The sequence below is a fragment of the Limulus polyphemus genome, unplaced genomic scaffold (assembly GCF_000517525.1).
Source record: "Limulus polyphemus unplaced genomic scaffold, Limulus_polyphemus-2.1.2 Scaffold1507, whole genome shotgun sequence".
Taxonomy (NCBI): domain Eukaryota; kingdom Metazoa; phylum Arthropoda; class Merostomata; order Xiphosura; family Limulidae; genus Limulus; species Limulus polyphemus.
In genome coordinates this window covers 145,866-167,875 of record NW_013667117.1, presented here as the reverse complement: position 1 = coordinate 167,875, position 22,010 = coordinate 145,866, and the positions used below count along the sequence as shown (strand labels likewise).

General features: G+C 33.6%; 2 protein-coding genes across 2 annotated transcripts in view; both read left to right on the top strand.

Annotated features, from left to right (window-relative positions):
- The window catches only part of LOC111086877, a 17,969-nt gene extending 5,401 nt beyond the window's left edge, over nucleotides 1–12,568 (top strand). Inside the window, exons 3-4 of the mRNA XM_022391495.1 lie at nucleotides 10,886–11,025; nucleotides 12,461–12,568. Coding sequence (XP_022247203.1) covers nucleotides 10,886–11,025; nucleotides 12,461–12,568 — 248 coding nt within the window. The remainder of the gene's footprint in view (nucleotides 1–10,885; nucleotides 11,026–12,460) is intronic.
- Nucleotides 12,569–20,943: 8,375 nt separating this feature from the next.
- The window catches only part of LOC106463868 (pleckstrin homology domain-containing family D member 1-like), a 26,074-nt gene continuing 25,007 nt past the window's right edge, over nucleotides 20,944–22,010 (top strand). Inside the window, exon 1 of the mRNA XM_022391494.1 lies at nucleotides 20,944–21,052. Coding sequence (XP_022247202.1) covers nucleotides 20,944–21,052 — 109 coding nt within the window. The remainder of the gene's footprint in view (nucleotides 21,053–22,010) is intronic.

Here is a 22,010-nt window from a genome sequence, read left to right as displayed (position 1 = left end):
TATTTGCCCAACTCACTAAATGATCTAAATTCTTTTGTAAAGCAGCAGCATCCTCTTCACAGCTAGCAATCCCGAACACCTTAATATCACCTGAAAATTTAAGTAATTTATTGACCACTAGCTGGAGCACCCATCCCCTGGATGGAAATTATGTCAATTCATGATTAATGGAAGGTTATCTTAGGAAATGAAAAGTTGCTTCCCTTATATGTAGTTGTAAAGAAAGCAAAAATACCCATATAAACATAAAATGTGAAACATTGGTTACTGTACAGATAGATTTGTTTGTTTGTTTGTAGTTATGTACATTATAGGATGGTCACTATTAGATAATATAATGTACATAACTACAAACAAAGGATGATCACTATTAGCAAATCTATCTGTACAGTAACCATATTCAATTATCAAACAAACAAATTATCTAATAGTGATCATCCTATAATGTACATAACTATTGAATATTGGTTAAGATGGGGTGTTTTGCAAGACCTCTGGTGGTATACTCAGTGGTATATACATATATTTCTAGATATCAGTAAGTGGACCGTCACTCATGGCCTTCATGAGGAAAGTAGAAAGGGATTTCTGCCCATCCCTGCTGACCCTTTGATTGAATAAATTGGGGTCATTCTGCTTTTGAAAATAGGGTCACGCTGACACCCGTTGCACTTTCTCCAGGGTGACATTCCTCCAGACTCTCCTCTGCATTTACTCTCCCCCTTTTTTTTCTTCCAGTGGAGCAAGGGAGTCCTTACCACTTCCCAGTTGCTGGGATGGTGGACCATGGAGGCTTCCTCTTGAGTGCATTTTAATTTACCATGCATATACATGATTTTCCAATCAGTGAGAAGAGAGCAAAACTGGTTTCCCTCCTTCCATTTCCTCTGAATGCTTTTCCCAGGTGAACCACTGTCAGTTGAAGAAGAACCAGCCTATGCGGGATCCTCTTTGTAATACCAGGTTCAGGATAACACTGCCCTGTTCCTATGGTTATGTGCAGTAGAGGCTCCTCTTCTTGTTAATTCTGGTTGCAGGAGGTTCTTTCCCTGCTCCTATGGTGGAGTTTGGGGAAGTTAACCTGCCTTATAGTATTGGCAATGGGATGTACATACACTGTTCCTAAGGTTGACCAAATGTTCCATGTGCTCCTCATAAGATGTCTTCCCTGCATTTATGGTTGGGTGAGTTATGATTTGTGCTCATAACACCAGTTACAGATATTGCCCTGTTCTTACAATTGAGTTGAGGCAACATCACGACCTCATAATGCCAGGTTCTTTTTGTTGTACTTCTAACTCCTATGGTGGTTTTGGGAGTTTGTCCAGTATCAGCTGACTGCTAATTTGCTCTTCGTAATTCTGGTTCCTTGATGTATGACACTCAGTTCACTTACGGTTGGGGTTGATGAGTATATGTAACATGATCCACATGCCTTAGCCACTATAACTGTTTGATCTTCAACCTCATAATGCAGAGGACGATTTCTGGAACCTTGTCTGTCCAGTTGAGGTTGGGTATCTACATAGTTTATATTTTACTATGGATTCACCTCTCCAAATAAATTGCACTTGTGCATATCTTTTTTTTTGCCCCTCCCACATCAGATTAATTTCCTGCTTTATGGTGAAGAGCATACTTGTTCCAGATGTAGTGTAGTGCCCCACATGTGTGCTTTGGTTTCCATCTCGGACCACACCCGTTCATTTTGAGCGTTCACTTTCTGCTTAGTTTCACTGTTGAGCAACTACACCGGCCCCTCCACTTTTGCATTGTGTGATTCTAGCTTTCTTTGAGAGGAGGTAAGAATGTATCAGAAGTTATCATTTTTTTACACTGAAAATGTATATCTGATAGGTATTTACCTCCTTTCACACACTTCCCACCCTTCCTCCCCACTGCTGGTGTTCTTCTTGTAGAGCCTGCCAATTCTTGAAAGTGAGGATTGAGCAGGAATAGCAGAGGGAGTTAGCTACACCAATATAGGTGGTGCAATATTATTGGTGGAGAGTAGTCACATGCTATGTACATGTTTAATAGTGACATGAAATTGATGGGGTATATTGACTAGTGCACTGAGTGTGAAAAATGTTTTCAGCAATGTTTAAAGGGCAGAAAGAAGATCTAGATAGTTTTGTGTGAGGTTAGGTAAGTACCTATCAGAAATACATTTTCAGTGTAAGAAAATGTTAAGTTCTGTAAATCTGTTCTGTAAAGGCCACTGTATAAATGCACATTATACACATACAATTGTTTGTATAAAAATTTTAAAGTTCCTGTGTTTCTTCTGGTCTCCTGAAAATGGTGGATTTTTTTTCCACTGAAACATGTAGAGTTTTTAATTGTATATTTTACTTTTAACTTTATACAATAAATTGTGATATTTTAAATGTTGAAGCTCTTATTTTATAAAATCTGTGCACAAGAACTATAATAGAATATATTGTATTCCGTTTATTTTGCTTAAAAACAAATGTAATGTAATTTTTATTATTGTAATAACACATGAATGACAAAAGAGGGTTCTAAACATCCCACTAGACAATCATTATTGGGTTGACTGTGCATTTTATATTTATTTATTTATCGTTATTTTTAGAAAAATTACCATTAAATTGTTTCAACAGGCATCTACTGGTGTTTTAATAATTTAATACTACATATCATTTATATACACCTACTTGGTCATGTAGAACACTATGTGACCCAATCTAGTTTACATACTATTTCACTGCAGTAGTTCATAGCAGTAGAGAAGATTCCTTAATTTTTTTTTGCCAATGGACATATTAATAGCAAATTTTGACTTTACAAAGTGATTTGTTTATATTACATTGCTTACACCAAATTATCAATATGTGATTAAATACACTATTAAAAAATACCTTAAATTTCACGTAAGAGAAAATTGCAATTTATCTTACTTATTTTTCATGACAATTACTGTTATTTTTTTAACATTCGTGCACAGGTAGCAGTGAGAGAAAAAGAAAAAGAATTAAGCAGTTTAAGGAATAGACTAGTTCAGCAAGAAAATCAGCGTTTGGAGTTAGAAGATGAGCTGCACAATATTCAGAAAGAATTAGCTGAAAAAGGTACGTTTTTACTATTGTACTATAGATTTATTAATTTTATTCAAAGCATAACATTTTGTTTCATTTCACTTCTCGGTTTTAAATATTTTCTTATTCATTTAATTGAAGGGATGCATTAAGACACCATATAGTACAGACTTTAGATATAAGCATACACAGAATGATTTTAGAATTCAGTGGTTGGAACTTTTACTTCTCGTGATCACAGCTAGGTCGCTTCATGGATGAAATAAAGTTAAATGTAGAGTGATGAAAAAAATGTTCACCATCATGGTTTTTCTTAGTTCTGCAGTCTCCTCACACCTTCAAAATGTGTACTGTTGATATCACAGTATAATGTCATAGGTAGGGTTCATTTTGTTTGGATAATTTAGAGAAAGACACATAAATATGTCATTACAAAACTAAAAGCATTAATTATTAAGACAGGCTATTTACCATTTTCTTAATTGGGGCTATCAGCTCTATTAACTTGTAAGAAGTGTATGCCTGAGTGTCAGGATGATGTCATCCATTTTCAAATTCAGATGTTAGATTAACCAGTCTGCACGGGCTCAGTCCATTGGTCTGACCCCATGTTAGACAAGGAATATTGATTACAATTCCAACTTTACTTATGTGTACCTACAGGAAGTGCTGCAATAACCTTTTAGTGAAATCTACAAGTCTGTTGTACAGAAAACAAAAACAAATGAGCTACAAAGGTATTTGTACTTAGGATATGTCTGTGAATTGATGACATCAGTCTAACTCAGACTCTGACAATAACCTTTTAGTGAAATCTACAAGTCTGTTGTACAGAAAAAAAAAACAAATGAACAACAAAGGTATTTGTACTTGTGATATGTCTGTGAAATGATGAAATCAGTCTAACTCAGACTCTGACAATAACCTTTTAGTGAAATCTACAAGTCTGTTGTACAGAAAAAAAAACAAATGAACAACAAAGGTATTTGTACTTAGGATATGTCTGTGAATTGATGACATCAGTCTAACTCAGACTCTGACAATAACCTTTTAGTGAAATCTACAAGTCTGTTGTACAGAAAAAAAAACAAATGAACAACAAAGGTATTTGTACTTGTGATATGTCTGTGAAATGATGAAATCAGTTTAACTCAGACTCTGACAATTTAGAGTGCAAGGTTATGTTCGTGTGAAGAATAAAAATACTTTTGTACATTATGCAATTTGAACATTGTATTTGCATAACCTCTAAAAGCTCCAAAATGCATATTTACAGTTTTTCTCATTATCCATATACATTGTATTTGATATTTACTTTTTCTGTCATGATCTGTTGCCAAACTAGAAATGTAAGATAAAATGAAAAGTTCAAAACTGACTTCAAATACATAATATCATGTGGAATGGTGATCTGTAAACGTCCACAGCTTGCACACTTTTATCAAACCATTGCAAATAGGGTTAATGGCTTTGCACAATGCACACTAGCTTTAATGTGTTTACAAAATATTAAGACTGTTTGAAATTAGAATGTTTGGCTAAATTGTTTGCTAGGTAGGACAAATGAATTTTGAGCAAATTTAGGGAAAGAATATAAAACGATCAGAGTAACAACCTGAATTGTGGTGGGGGATCACTTTCCACACATTCTTGTAAGTTTAATGATATCTGGAATTAATTATGCAAGAAAATAAAATAAGAGAGAGTTAGTTTAGTACTAACTAACATGATTTAGAAAAGTTGCATTAAGGGCAGGACTTACAAATGTTATGTAGTCATGACAATGTTCCTTTAGGTAGGCTAAAATATGGAGTTTATTGAATGCCATTAGTATGTGTGCTTTCAGAAATTTGATCAATTCCTGACTTCTGTGTGCTTGAAGTTGACCTGTAGAAGCCAATGAGAAGTGCTATTTATGTGCAGTATCATGGAAGTGTGATTTGTCAGCAATGTTTAATATCAATATGTAAATGTAATTTCCAGACATTTTCTAGCGTAGGACAAATAATAGATTCGGCTAGATTTTGAATATCCAGTTCCTTGTATTCTCTCAGATTTGGATATTTGGTGTAGCTATACTTTAATGACCATGAGCTGCATGTGTGAGCTACCACTTCATTGTAGTATAGTTTTAAATTAGTTAACTTTTTACATTGTTGTTTGAAAACTAAATAAGAATGTCATGTCTCTGATCTCCAATGGAAACTTTTGTCTTGCCATTGCTGTTGTTGCTATCGTGACCATCTGTGACAGACAAGTGGTAATACAATGTGTGAGCATGATGTCTGTTTAGATTACATAAGAACTATCTGTATGCAACTAGCAGGGGTCCTACTGTTTAATACCAGGAAAAAGGCTACTAAGTTTTGAAGCTTGTAGAATCCACCAGTTGACTAGATGATGCATTACCTATTATGTATAATGCACATTCGTTTGATATGTCCATCTAATATTGTGAGATAATTCATTCCTGGAAATGCCATCTGATCATCTGATTCATCCCAAAACTAATATCTAATTAGTTTGTAATTTATTTTATAGTGCAGTATCTGGATATTTGTTTCATCCCTACTTTTTACATGGTGTGTCTCTAGAGGTCAAATACATAATAGTGTATTTACTAATGTGAATGATAAGATGAGTTAGATTTTAAATAGTAACACTTCTTACATTGAAGGAGTATATCCAGCCTCATTCCAATGAAATATTCTCTCTGATGCAATTAGAAATCATGTAATCTATCTGTACAGTAACCAGTATTCAATTATCTAATAGTGATCATCCTATAATGTACATAACTACAAACAAACAAATCTATCTGTACAGTAACCAATATTCAATTATCTAATAGATTATCCTATAATGTACATAACTACAAACAAACAAATCTATCTGTACAGTAACCAATATTCAATTATCTAATAGTGATCATCCTATAATGTACATAACTACAAACAAATCTATCTGTACAGTAACCAGTATTCAATTATCTAATAGTGATCATCCTATAATGTACATAACTACAAACAAACAAACAAATCTATCTGTACAGTAACCAATATTCAATTATCTAATAGTGATCATCCTATAATGTACATAACTACAAACAAACAAACAAATCTATCTGTACAGCCACAGTGAGCATTACAGCACAACCAACCTGAGGAAAATACAGCCAGATCGTGCACATAATGAAAGATGAAGGTATTGGGAGTAGTTCACATTCAAGTGTGAACAATCTTTTCCAACAGACAGCAAAAATGAGCAGCCAAAGACATGATGAGATGACAAATTTGATAGAAAGAAACTGTAGAAATGGTGACCTTCCATGGATAAAACCGAACATTCCAGTCTAACGAGTTCAGAAACTCAGCCAGTGAGTGAAACAGGGAATCAACCAAGGGAAACAGAAGTGTTCTAGGGAATAAAAATTCGGAAGCATGAACTCTGAAAGGAAGCTGTAGATTCCACATAACACTGTAAGGAGTGAATCGAACAAAGAAGTCATTCAGGATCAGAATGGGAGTACAGGTGGGAGACATAAGAGGAATGGTAGAAGATGTGGGTAACATTAATGGCATGAATATCTGATTAACAACATCTGCAAGCAAGGAGAAGAAGGAAGGAAAAAAGCTTTGAGAGAGAGAAAGAGAGATGGTACATGGAACACGTAGACAAAGGTTCAAAGGGCAGACAGGAAAGAGCATAAAGGACCACAATGAGATCCCAATCAAGTAAGTCAAAGGAACATAGGACGCACAGCTCGAAAGGAGCAGAAAACAAGGAAAATGACAGGGGAAGACAAAACTTTACGAAATTAGGAGAAATGGAAGGTGTTCAACAAGGCTGCCTGATGGTTGAAGTGGACAAGCCTTTGTCAAACAACCACATGAAGAAATAGGAAAGAAGAGGAATGGAGACCACTTTTACCCTTCATTCCCGGATCAGAGCTGACCTGGCTTGGTGGTTAGACAGAGACCAGACCGTGGTGGGGATGCCGCTTCCTCTGCCGTATCCAGATTTACATCTTCACATTTAGAGAGTTTGGGTGCTTACTTCGACTCCTGGGAGATTTTCAGTCTCTTGCTGATAAAAGAGTCTTCTCTCTGTATCACCATTCTTAGGCTTATGGTGGTTTGTCAAGCTTTGTCCCATTTCTTTCCTCTCCTGCAGGAGAGGATGATATGGTACACTCCAACAATTCCACAGTGGTCACTTATAACACCAAGCAAGAGTGTACTAATTCCAAGTCTCTCTGCTTTCAGATCCTGGATCTCCTTTTCTGGGTCCACAGTCACCATATTGTGGTCTTAGCTTGCCATGTTCCTGGCACCCTGAATCTGGTTGTGGATCGATTATCTCGTTCCAACAAGATTCTCTCCATGGAGTGGTCTCTCAATCCACAGGTTTTTTGGTGGGTGTTTTTCCAGCTGGGGACACCTGATATATGCCTTTGTCACACATCGGTACACCAAACTTCCTTCCTTTTGGTCTCCCATTCCACACCCTCTAACTCTGGGGGGTGGATACATTCAGTTACGATTGGAAGGATCTTCACATCTATGCTTACTCTCCCAATAGACTCCTCTCCAGAGTTCTATCCCTAATCCAAATCACTTCTTGTCTAGTCCTACTGGTGGCTCCTTATTGCCCGACACAACCATGGTTCCCACTGCTCCGTTATTTACTTGTACAAACCTCCTCTATCCTTACAAGTGTCTTGGTCTCTATTTTGTTAATCTGGATTGGACATTTTTCATCCACGTGTCACCACACCCTGTTTTCATGCATGGCTTTTGTCAGGTCCATTGCTTCAGCCATGGACTGACTCCACGCATTGAATCTTTCCTTTCCCATTTCATCAGTTCTTTGTTCATGTCCATTTACCAAAGGCAATGATCTACCTTCAATGGTTTCCATCCTTAACACCTTTAAAAACATTACTTAAAAAATCTTAAAACTTTATAAATAATATATGATACTTTGTGTACGAATGCCTTGTAATGTTTACTGATAATCTGCAAAATTTGTTGAAGATATGTTTATTAATTTAAAAGTTATAATATGAAAATTATATCAAGCACAAAATGGTTACTAGGTCGGTCTCACAAACCGAGCCTGTGCTGAAAGAGTTAATTGAACCACCCTTTTACCCTTCATTCCCGGATCAGAGCTGACCTGGCTTGGTGGTTAGACAGAGACCATACTTGTTCTTTTGATACAAAACTTCAAGCTGATAAGGTGAGTTTTTAGTCTGCTTGAAAATTTCATATTTTTTTAGACCCAAATACAGCTTAGTTACTAAGCTTGATAAGTTATATTGGAATTTTATGATACTGATAAAGTAATTTTAAAATGTATATATAAAACCTAATTATATATATATAACTCCAAAAAACTATTTCGTTTCACATCCTCCACATGCAAAATTTGATAAGGATAACCTAAGAGATAATTGATTGTTATACTTCTTTATTTACTGTTCTATGTTTTAAGGAAAATAAATTTAAGAACTTATTTGTAAATAGTAATAATGTATATACATATATAATGTATTATAACTAAAATGTGACTATATTTGCAAAATACTAGTCCACTAAAACACAGCCAAGACACGTCACTTTATAAAGCCTGAAGGCCAGTTTTATATTCTTAGATACGGTAACATGAGTGCACGTGAGGCACATCATTGCAACTTCTGTATTGTTAGCCAGGCATGGCTGGAAGGTCAATATAATAAAAATAAATATATATAAATATATATTGTAATGAAACTTAAGCTACTTAGACTAAACATTTGTGTTTTCGTGTTATAATTTTTAGTCATTCTAGAATGAAAAAGGCATAATTTATATTCATTTCGTAATTTTTTTATAGTGGTTACGAGCTAGGTCAAATTGACCAAACCCGTACAGAGATTTGTTAGTGAAAATAACAGATAAAATATAAAGTTTTACTTAAGAAATGCTTGATAATTATGTGGACGTTATAAAGATTTCGCATGTGAAATTTTAAAATTTTCTGATGCATAAAACTATTTTTAATCTTAAAAGTGAAAATTACTTTTCATGTTGAATAGTCAACATTCAAAAAGAAAAAAGGCATGAGTTTTCATCTAAGTAAATGACTTTTCCAAGCAAGCATAAGAAAAATTATGAACCTTATTGCTCTAATTCTTTCACAGAACTCTTCTGTCTGAAAAGGATACTAGAAGATATACATAAAATGAATGATGCACTACTTTGAATATATAATTAGGTTTGTGGGTACATTGAAAGGGATCCTTAGTAGTAATGAAAATGGAATATGTGTGATCCACACTTGGTATTGCTGGTGCACAAAAATATAGCTAATAAAAAGGAAACAAACAAGCATAGTAAAAAAAATTAATTTTATAAAGACAAGTAGGGATCGATATAATAATGTAGCTATCTATGGTAAGATAGAAAGTTTTAATACTAAAAAAGTATTGAAACAAGAAATTCAACTACAAAAACTGAGTTACTTAATGTTTCAAATATTTCATATCTACTTTGGCTCAGATTGGCATAATTACAGTGATTTGCAAAGTAAGGATAAAATTTTATTACTTATTAACACAATAATATTATATCTGAACTGATTTTCTAGTTTTATTCTTATTTACTTCTTAATGTTTTTTAAACTTTGTAAGATACCACTATAACTATCATAAGTTTTATTTAAAAAATAAAATGATATTCTAATTTTTATTTTGTTTGATTTGAATTTTAGGTTACTTGAAGAATATAAAAAATACTAGGTTTTTTTACTTTGTTTAAATACTTGGTTGCCTAATGAATGAAACCAGTAATAATTATTTATTTACCTTGTTTGGCTATAAATTGTTTTAGTAACTGTATAATTATAAATACAACACTTAAGGCCCAGTTTGTAGACTTGAAAGTGGTGTTTTTTTCAACATTTCATGCAAAGAATTGATTAGTTATATGTATTCAAATAATGAACCTCATGATTAATTTGTGAGCAATTTTCCCTAATTTCACAAAATATGAAGAAGAAAGACACTACTGAGAATTTCAAAAATCTTTAGAAACCATCATTGAAGATTGTAACAATCAGAATAAGATCTTTGGATTTATATATATTAATGCTAATAATATTATGGTAATAGGATAAGATATTTGGATTTATATATAATAATGCTACTAATATCATGGTAATAGGATAAGATATTTGGATTTATATATAATAATGCTACTAATATCATGGTAATAGGATAAGATATTTGGATTTATATATAATAATGCTACTAATATCATGGTAATAGGATAAGATCTTTGGATTTATATATAATAATGCTACTAATATCATGGTAATAGGATAAGATCTTTGGATTTATATATAATAATGCTACTAATATTATGGTAATAGGATAAGATCTTTAGATTTATATATAATAATGCTACTAATTTAATGATTGATAAACGTAATGTGTTCTTATTCATGTAAACCTTTTAGCATCACAACCAGTGAAACAAATTGTTCAATTTGGGTGAAGAGGATAAGTTTTATATTAAAAAAAAATGTCAGTCTGCAAAGGCTATAGATGTCACAGTTTTCTCTATTTTGTATTTATTTAATATTAAAAGCGAACAATATTAAATTATAAATGTAGGTCATACGATGCATATTAACAATTTTAAATAATTTAGGAAATTTCGACTGAGTGAAAGTCAAATTGCAGAAGACTTCTCACAATATTATGTGACTTCTGATTGTATTAAAATTTTAGTTTCAGCTAAGCAGTGGCTGATATTTAGAAAAATATTTATTCTTTACAGAAACCACTCCTCGAAAACATTCCTGTGTGAATAGTCTCAGTAATTTAAGATCTTTGACCAAAATAAAGACTCCTTCTCACTACAGCTCCCAAGGATCACCACTGAGAGCTCTTTTGGACTCACCTTTACTTGTTCAGAGAGTATGTTTCTGTTTTTTTTTTATCTATTTATTACATTATTATGAACCTTTTAACAGGCAATTTCTATCTTAAACAGAGCATGTTTGCTAAAGCACTCTCAGTCAGTTAAGTCCAGGATTTTGTTGTATTTCAGAATACAACTTATTTTATAATGAATCAAATGGTGTAGGGCAATCCTGAAAGAAGTACTTACAAAGATACAATGGCTTTTTTAGGGTAAGTGGGAGTAATATTTTTGCTGCAAATTAGCTTCTGGCCATTTGTTATTCTGATGCACTTTTGTTGAGAATGTATTGATTTTTTAAAAAATACTTATACTCTGTATTAAAAGTAATGTAGCAATAACTCATTCGATAGATTAAAACTGGTTTTCTAATGGTTATAATTGTAATATAAAATGTCAGAGAGAATTATAAATAAAGGATGTGAAAAGTGGGCATGGCAAGCAGGTCTGGCTTTTTAGTGTGTCACTGTGAACAAAGACGAATGAAGGCTACAAAAATTATATTTTGCCATAGTAATATCTGTATTGTAATGAATAATTTACATTACGTTCTGTACGTTAGAGAGAAGTGTTAAAAAATTAGAGAAGGGGAAGACGTAGAGAACAAATGTCATGAGTAAAGATTGATTTAAAGAATTCCATTTAAAATTGGGAAATTAAAACTTGGTAAAATTTAATTTATTCAGTGTGTTTTGATGCCAAGTTTATTTGTGTACATTGATAATAAAGTAGCTTAATTAAATTTTGAATATAACTTTACACAAGGTTGTAACATGCATACTTTGACCTACCCATTGAGAGAGGGTTAAGATTGACTGGTGATTCTGATTCACTCAAGGATAAATTTCTAGCTTTTTGGAAAGTGGGATCTATTGTAATTTCTTTCATTTCATGAAAGCTGTGACACTTGAAGTAGAGGAAGCTTTTAATCCTTTTCTTTCCTTTTTTTGAATAATATATTATTCCATGGTTGTTTTTCATATTTTTATTATTTTTTTCAATTAACAATTGTAGTGTACAGATGCTCTTGCTTACTAATTTTACAGCAGGCAGTAGCACATATAGAGGTTGAATACATTATAGTAAGATGGTTTTAAAACCCTACTAAATCATTACAGTTCATTTTGCCATGTCCAGTCATACGTTATTTGATGTTTATGCATCTTGGCAATAGCTCTGCAGCACAGATTTATTGTAATAGGCTGTTGTTAAGCTGTTATGTCAAAAGCACACCACTTCTCCCTGCATGCTTTCCACTATTCATCTAGTGTACAAGGATGAAGATGCTACATCTGGAGATTTGACCAGTATGTCTTTGTATGGAAAAGCATTAATATCTGTTTCAGTCTCTAGCTGCTTGAAGAGTGTGATGATTGATTGGATATGTTGTGGAAGCAACTTGTTCACATGTGATTTATGTTACTTTTTCAGACAGAGATCCTTCTTGGTTATGTTGAATACTGTTGTCTGAGGCACATGGTGGCTTTTATGTCTATGGATTATCTTCTTTTAAAAGATACCTCAATTTGGTTGCCATGACTGGTGTATGTCATATTGTAGGTCTTTTTCTGAATGGTCCTGGTGCCCCAAATCAATCCATATTCCTTTGTTTTCCAATACCATTAAGTACAAGGAATATCCCCATTCTTGGAAACTCTAACTTCCAGACTGAACACATATTTATGATCTTAGTGAATGAATATTTTGCATTGGGAAGTGCTGTTACATATTCTTCCTAAAAATGGTCGGTTTTTAGCGTAGTTTGGAAACTTGCATTATTGTGGATGTCACGTGACTTGCATATTCAAAAACTTTTCAATATAAGGTACTCAATCCTTTGTGTACATATATCATATATGTATTATACCTATGCATATCTAGACTCCTCACTTCTTGGTTGAAATGCTGAAAGTCTGTAAATAGCCTTCAATTTATGGAGTGTATTTAAAGATCTTGGTTGTTTCTAACTGAGTATTGAAAAGAGGCTGTTATTATTGGAGCTTAGTGTAGTTTGGAAACATGTTTGATTGTGGCTGTCACGTGACTTCCATATTCAAAACCTTTTTAATATAAGGTACTCAATCCTTTGCATACATATAGTATATATGTATTATACTTATGCATATCTATGATTTATGTATACATTTAAGTATACATTTCATTATGTGGTAATCTTGCATATCGTGAGTTTCAACTGTACTAAAATTACCAAAATTGAATTTTAGCATACATTTCATTTGTGTGATTAAAATATAGTAAAATTATGATATCTTTTTTAGTTCTACATGTGCATGCAATATAAAACTGTTTTGATTATCTACCCATTAAATTGTTCATAAAATAAATATCATTAGTAATAAAAAAGTATTCAGTATTGCCTTCTTTTCTGTTTAGGTTCAGCATCTAAATTTTTAACTTTTAAAATGATCCATATACTTCTCTTCACACAGGAGCTATTCCTTGCACATCTGCCTTTGGGAGTTTGTGCATGCTACCAGCCTTAAACTATCTCGTGCATAAGACATATTTTAATGTGAACTGTACTAGTGCATGATGTAAACATCATGTGACAATAGCTCTTCACCACTAGGAGGGTGATACATCCTCCATGAGCAGTAGATTTCCATAAATGCTTGTGCTCAAAATTAATTTCATTCATTTCTTTGGCAGTGTTGTAAATGGATGGTCTTATCAAAGTTAAAACTTTGTCTAATTTAGTGCTTTTATTCCAGAGTTAACTTTGATTCATTTTATTTTATTTAGTTTCAAATTAAATTTAAAATTACATCTCCTTTCAGTTACTGCATTAAAGAAATTGATCTGAAGAATTACTTTAACAACAATGATATCTAAATGTTGGGAACTACTACTTTCTGCCAAGGTTCTATTGATGTTACTAACACTGCCTCCATTTCATCTGTAGCCACTGATTGTTTAATGTGTCTTGCATTTGTTAATGCCTTCATTGCCTCATCTCCCTGTTCGTATGATGAAGGCGTGTTCCCCTTTTTCTGAACCCAACCACAACCACAATGATTTTTATGGGCTCTTTCCACATCCCAGATTAACTATGCTCCACTTTACCTATAGAGAACAATGTTCCTTTTCCAAATTTCATTGTGGATTAGATTTCTTTGGTTTGTTCTTTACTTTCTCTTTCACTAATGTCTCTTAATTTTTCTCCATTCCTTATTACATGCCTCGCCTGCTGAGGATTATTTGGTTTTCTTCCTTCTCCAGACATACGTATCCATGCTGATGTGTCTCTGGATCAGCTTTTTTCACACTCTCAAATGCTTCGTCCTCCTTGAATCCAGGATTGCTTTGTCGTAGATTAGTCATTCCTCTTTTCCATTCTTCGAGTCCCTTTTACCCACTTGGAGAGCTGACACCCTGTCTCCATTAACTCTCTAATGCTTAGTTTTCCTGTCTTTTTCTTTTTCTTACCCATCTCCTTCATTACCTATCCTCTCTTCATCTCTTCTCTAAAGCTTTACTATGATCCTGATATTATTTTGTCGATCTATTCATATTCCTCATTCTTACCTCTATCTGGCTCCTTTGTTTTTCCCTGAAGTCTTTGAGAGTGTTCTTAACACCTTGGAAACTTTGGCCGAACCTCGGGACACCAGTCCTTCCTTTCCTCTTTGGTTCTCATCTCTCCCAACCTTGTGAATCCATGCCTCTTCCTTAACCCTGTGAACTCTCCACTTTTCTATCTTTTCCCATTTCTTGTCCATTAACTTCTCGCCACCTCTTCTTGTTGAGTTGCTTGTCACACATCCCATTGGTGACACATGGAGCATCTTGTCACCTTGACTCTGGCTCCTCCTATACTTCTTGAGAGAATGAAGTTCTATCATTTGGAAACTCTTGCATCTCAAACATCTTGTCCCTTTAGGCCAAGCTCACATGAGGCTTCTTTGGTAGACTATGAGAGACCCATGGAATACTTCCTGTAAACCTCTGTCCTCTTTTATAATGATGCTACCTTCTATTCTTGAGGATCTGTCTTATTGACTGGATCATGCCAACACTATAATTGGCATTCCCCATGTTTAAATCTCCATCTATTCACCAAAACACCTCATACTTGTTGGAGCACATCTGTGGACTGCTTCACAGCCTCGGGGATTTAGTCTTATTTAAAGTACCTTTCAAAATCAGTGTCCTGGAAATCTTGGTTACTCATTGGGCATTTTCTTATTTCATACTTTGACTTATGGATCACTTAGTCATGACCCACTCCAGCATTTGTACAATCATTTCCCATATCAGTTGCCAGGATGGGACTCACTCTAGGGTCCTTTGTTTCCACATGTTGGACTGTCTATTTTGGGCCCACTCACATTGGGTTTGTCTAACCACCTACCATGTCCAGGAGATTTTGAATTTGGTGATGGATCATCTTTCTTTACTGGACAGATTGGTCTAGGGATTGGTCATTCCATCCTCAGGTCTTTTGTTTAATCTGTTCTCACTTTGACACACCAATGATCAATGCCTTCACCATTCCTCTCTACCAAATTTACACTCTTCCAGTCCATGGTACCTCATCTAGCTGCTCTGGCTGTGAATGCTCTCAGCCAGGACTGGTTTCATTTCCTTCTGTATCTGTGCCCTTCTCTTCACCTTGTCAGATCCTGGCTCATTCTTCTTCACTAACTGGTATCCAAGATGGCTCTTTCTCTACTTCAGTTTTGATCACTGTTGCTACAACCTCGTAAGCCAGAAGTATCATCCCTTCATATTCATTTGTGGGATTTGTATGGACTTTTACTTACCTGTCAGGTTTCTCCAACTTTTTTATCCTGGTTTTGTTGTCCATCTACTCTCTCTGTTTATCAATGAAATAGGCATATTTTTCGCCACTGGTCTATCTGCTACTCTTTCCCACAAGTCCATTCTACTGTTGCCTACCTTTTGGCTTTCTTTACCATGTTGTTTGAATGAGGATTGTTGGTTTTTACCATAGCAGGCTGTTGATTGGACCTGTTAACTTCAATTATTTCAATATGGTTCCATCTTTTCCTCCCCTGTACTTTCCACCTTGTTCTGGTCCTTCATAATTCACCGTTCCCTTATCTGAGTTCTTTGCCCAACTGGAACCTTAATGTGGTTCTACATTCCTATACTCAGGTCCTATTTGAACCACTGGCCACTTGTTTGTTATATCTCTCAAAACCTATTTCCTTGCTTGTGGTCATTACAGATCTGATGTTTAGGCATTGGATGTCTCCCATAATTTATTTCACAGAACTGCCTTCACCATGTTCTCTGGCTGCTCATTTTTTCCTTAGACTTGGGCTGTTTTCTTCTCCTGTTGATCTCAGTCCTCTATGATCATACTGATCCTGATCACCATTTGTGTCCAGTTTGAGTGGTCAGGTGTGGATTGGCAAACACTGCTCCATTTCAGGATTCTTGAAATCCTTTATTCTTGCCATGTGACCTCTTTTCTTCCTTTGTGCTTGTTGTCAACTCACTTGGATCATAAATTCCTCCTTGGATGGAGATACTAGGCTGTACCATACCTCATCCCATCACATTGCTCTCTGGGCTCGCACTCTCGATGACCCTTGGATAGGATCCTCCAGGCTGGAATGTTAATTACCCCCCACCATCTGACAGTTTTGTCTTCCTTGGGATATTGCCTACCTTTAGTTACCATTTTCTAGTCTTCTTATTATTTCTGACAGGCAAGTTTCTCTTTTACTTCCTTACGTCTTTCTACTCTTATACGATTTACTTCTCGGTACCCACCCAGTGGCAAGTGTCGTCTCACAGGATATACTTACTTCCCTAAACTTGCATCAAATCAAGGGTAATGGAAAGTACTAAACATATCCACCTTGGATTTAAATGTGTATAGAGAGATAAGTACCTATTGGAAATGCATTTTCAGGTAAGGAAAATGTTAACACTTTATCCAACAATAAAACATAGTTAATCAGTATTGATGTTTAAGATTTTAGATAAAAATGTGAAATTTAAAAAGTTGCCATATGAGGCCCAAACTTTGGTACTGGTGATTGAAATAGATTGTATTATTTCTTTATAAAATGACTTATAAGTGAAAAGACAAATTTTAAACACTGATGGAGCTTCAATTATGTTTATTTGTTATTTAATTGGTTTACTTATGATTGAAAAGTCACGAAAGTAGGGGCTGGCATTGCCAAAATTTTCATATTGTGGTATGAGTTAAGCATATTGCAATATTTTAAGTATAGTATATTAATGATTAAAGGGGATATATTCCCGACATAAAACAGGACAACAGCAGCAAGGCTCTCTTGAAGTTTAAATATGTATAGCATATGTTGATATGGTATACAAAGGTAAATCTGTGATATATATATATATATATATTTTTTTGTAAGTTATATTACTATGTTTAGTGAAAACCAAGGTTAGAAATAGAAGCAACAAATAGAGTGACACACTTTATTTTACAACACTATGAACTTATCAAAAACTTGTGATGATTTAACAGGTTGCTGCTAATGCCTAAAACCAAAATGAGTCTTGCTGATGTCATGGAGCAAGCATTTTCATACTTTCCAATACAGAGTGGAACAAAATAAACTGTAATTAGTGATGCACCATTATTATTTTCTTTGCCAATACAAATAGCCAATGATTACCCAACCATATTGGTTGATACGAATATTTAGAATTAGCGTAGATGACATACTTTAAATTACTGAAACTGAATTAATGTATAAGTGATTTTTTTTTTTGGTTACATTTATAACAAAAATATTATTTACTTGGTGCATTTAGTTCAGAGTAATGATGATTTTTGAAAAAAAATACATTGTATTTGTGCTTCTAGAAACAGCAAAATACAAACACACTCACATATATATTTGTAACTTTTGAAATGTTACTGTAACTTTCATTGTTTTCTAGGTGGAACTTTACACATGTAAACACAACTATTAGCTTCACCACTTAAAAAAGTCAGTATAAAACTTCAATTTATTTTACAAAATTTAGCCTAACTTAAACTTTACTACTTCAGGAAACTGAAATCAGTTTTTTTCTTCAAAACACAACATAACTATGCTCATAAGCAAATGCAGATCAAGACAGAAAAAAATACAAAAAGAGATCTGGGAGATTATGTTTCGATGGATACCTTTGTGAGCTTAATGACATCCTTGAAGGACAATTGTAGTGCTTGTACTCCTGTTATCATGCCAATTGTGAAGTTGCTAACTTCATTCCATTCTGTTTACTCATTATGTATAGTGACCGATCTATATATAAGTGTTTATTTTCAAGAATACATTAAAGGAAAATTAATTTTTCATTGCAATTCCTAAAATTTCATATGAATATCAACAGAGATCTGCCAGTCTTTGTTTGTGCTGAATGGTCAATCTGAGAAAAACTTATGATGAAGAAAAATGTTTCTTTTTGTAAGGGAGTTTCATGAAAAAATGGTACTTCTGCTGACTGATCAAAAGAAATATTTTAAAAATAGAAGCATGATTGGAAAAAATGCATAAAGGCAGAACATCTTTGAGTATATATTTGCTGTTTTTTGGTTTATAGATTTGTATATATATGTTTTAGTCCCCCATTTCAGCATTAGATAAATGCATGGTTATTTTGTACCATTTTGAATAAATTGCTTTGAATAGCTCCCATTTGACACTACTTATAGAAATGACAACTGCCAAAAAGCATTCACTTTGGTAGCAGTCTTTTCGTCCACTCAGTAAAATGACAAGGAACAGTGGTATCCAACAAAAAAAAATCCCAGTGGCTACTTATTGAAGCTGAGTCCTCTAATGTTGCTGTATGCACCCATTGCACTGAAAACCAAATATTTTTATGCCCTCCCTAAACTACATAAAACTGGGATACCATTCTGCCCAATTGTTGATAACAGAGGATCATCAATATTTTCTAAGCTTATTATTAATAAATGTTCTTTTTTTAACAAATTCTCACATACTTACAGTTAAGAATTTATCACAATTTATTAATAAGATTTAAAATATAATTAAAGAAGAAAATGATTGATTAGTTTCATTATTTACAAATGTACCAATACAAGTATTATGTTGTTTTGAAAATTGGTTACTAGCCAGCAAAATTTGTTCATGTCTAGAAGTAGATAATATTTTAAATTTAACAAAATTATGTGCAAGTTATAGTTATTATAAGGTGGGTGATGAAATTTATGAACAGAATAAAGGCTTGTCTATGGGGTTTTCTTTATCACCTCTGTTAGCAGAATATACCAGACTACAGATAATAACTAAGGTAAATAAATAAAGAATATGTTTGTCATATGTTTTGTCACTGTCAACTGTGTTCATGAAAAACACGACTTGTCTATTAGCCTTTACTCCTCACTTAAAACTAATGAATATCATTATTGCTTTTAAAGACAAAATTGAATTAAAAGATAAATGTGGAATATATATAAAATCTCTTGTAGTTGTGGCTTGAATTGTATCAAACAGACAAATATATATTTGAAGTTCCAATTTAATGAACATAAAAATGGCATCAAAAAATTAAAAACTAGTGATTTGGCTTTAGGGAACATGTGGCAAACCTTTTGCATAACACTGAATAGGATAAGGTTCAAATACATAGAGAAGTTAAGTTAAAAAATCAATTCAACATAAGAGAATCTCTAGAAATTCTTAAACATGAAATGATTTTGAATAGAGATCTAGGTTAGATATTTATGTGTCCTTTGTTGTCTAAGTTAATTTAGATGAATTGTAAGTTATATATTGATTATTACTTTGTTTTTCTAGGCAATATTAGTCACTTTGCATGTTTCTTAATCTTATGTACCTTGTAGACTCGGTAAATTTTAAGGGTTTGTCAGTTTGATATTAATAAGTACTTTAACTGGATATATTTAGATAGTTTGTAAGTTACATATTATTACTATGAGTCACATCAAATTCATTGTTCTACATTACTATTTTTTTCTCGCCATTGTTAAATATGTGTCATATAATCCTAATTAACAATAATTATTTATTTATGTGTCCTTTGTCATGTAAATTAACTTAGATGAATTGTAAGTTATATATTGATTATTACTTTGTTTTCTTGTTAATATTTGTTGGTTTGCACATTCGTTGTTATTATGTACTTTGTGGACTAGGTAAATTTAGAAGGTTTGTCAGTTCAGTATTCATAAGTACTTTGTTAACTAGGTATGTTTAGATAGTTTGTACATTACATATCATTACTACTAGTAACATATAATTCATTGTTCTATCTGGATACATTTTTTTTTGTCATTGTTAACTATGTGCTTGATAATCCTACTTTTCATCAGTGCTTTGCTACATCACTGAGGTGTTAGTTTTTTTCCCATTCATAGGGCTAAGTTTTGTTTCAGCTCCTTTTCCTAGATTCTTGATACTAGAAACCAAATTTTCTCTTCATAATATACAATTTGGGGTTTGTCCACACAGTGCATACATCATTGATAGTTTTTATTGCTCAAATTCGAGTATTCCAGTTCAGGACTCTACCAATTTTACTAACCTTGGCTCTTTAAGTGTTTTGTAGGGTAATATGACATCATCACTCTGGGTCTTTTCACTCATCTTTTCATAGATGACTGGCTACTGCTTGATTCTTCCTGTTCACAGTTCAAAGATCATACCCACCTGCTCCTACGAGAAGCAACACAGGTGGTATTCCTGATGTAAGGGTGAAGTCCGTTTTACCCCCCCCCCCCATTCAGTACCTAGTTCGTTTGGAGGTTTTTTTTTCATTCCTATCTCAGTTGACCCCAGCCTACTCTTCTTTGTCTTTGGGATATGGAGCAAGCAGTTCACAAGACTCTCACCTCACATTTTCTCACAACTTCGAGAGGTTCTATCTATTCAGAGGATGTGGGCTTCCTATAAGATCTCATTCCCATGGGTCGAGCTCTTATGCATTCCCGTCAGTGGACACTTTTAAATAGTGGAACTTCTACTTGGATTAACCCTATTGACATACGTCAGGAGTCAAAGGCCATGTCATTGCGTTTGTTGACTCTCATTCAAAATTTTATTGAACTACTATTTTATGAATTTATGTCAGTAAGTTTGGTATCAAATTGTAGATTATAATTCAAATTTTAGTATTATGCATTAGTTAATTTCTTAATTTAAAAGTAAATATTAAAAAACATACCTAAATATTGATTTTTGTGTGTCATGTAGTATGTTGAATGCAGCACTGGTTCAAATTAGATGTTTGTGATGTCCAAATACAAAATCTAGTTTTGTATAAATCAGGAACTCAAATTACCAATATTGACAAGCTAGAATATAAAATAAGAACATTCTATTTTTCCTATTTGCTGAGATTTCTCCACGTTTACTGAATCAAACACAGTGGCCCCACCCACCTCTTTCCATTTTTAGAAACATTTGCTTACATAAACCTACTTCTGTCTATGATGTGAATAACCAATTGAAAGCTCAGAATATCCCAAAGTGCTTTTCTCAGCCATTTTCAAGTATTACGATGTCTTTTGATTCACTCCATAAACACATATATAGTGATTTAGGTGGCTTTATAAGTACAAAAAGTTTAAGTTTTGTTCAGTTAATACTGTGAAATAGTCATTGTTAATATCCAGACATTAAAGGTGGTTTTATAAGGCCAATTTTTTATGGCGACCATTTTGTTTCATCACGATCCCTACTATTAAGTACTACCATATTTAATGTTGAAAAACTGGCTCTGTAACAAATCTTTGTTATAAGAGCTGTGTATTATCTTAGAAATAATCAGTTATTGGCTGAGGCCTTAATTGAATTGCTGTGGAATCCAGCTGTGTTGATTTCAGAAAACTTCAAAAAAGCTTTTATGATAATTAATAACATAACCAAACATCTAAATATCAATTTTTGTGTGTCACATGGTATGTTGAATGCAGCATTGGTTCAAATTAGATGTTTGTGAAGTCTAAATACAAAGTTATAGTTTCTAATGA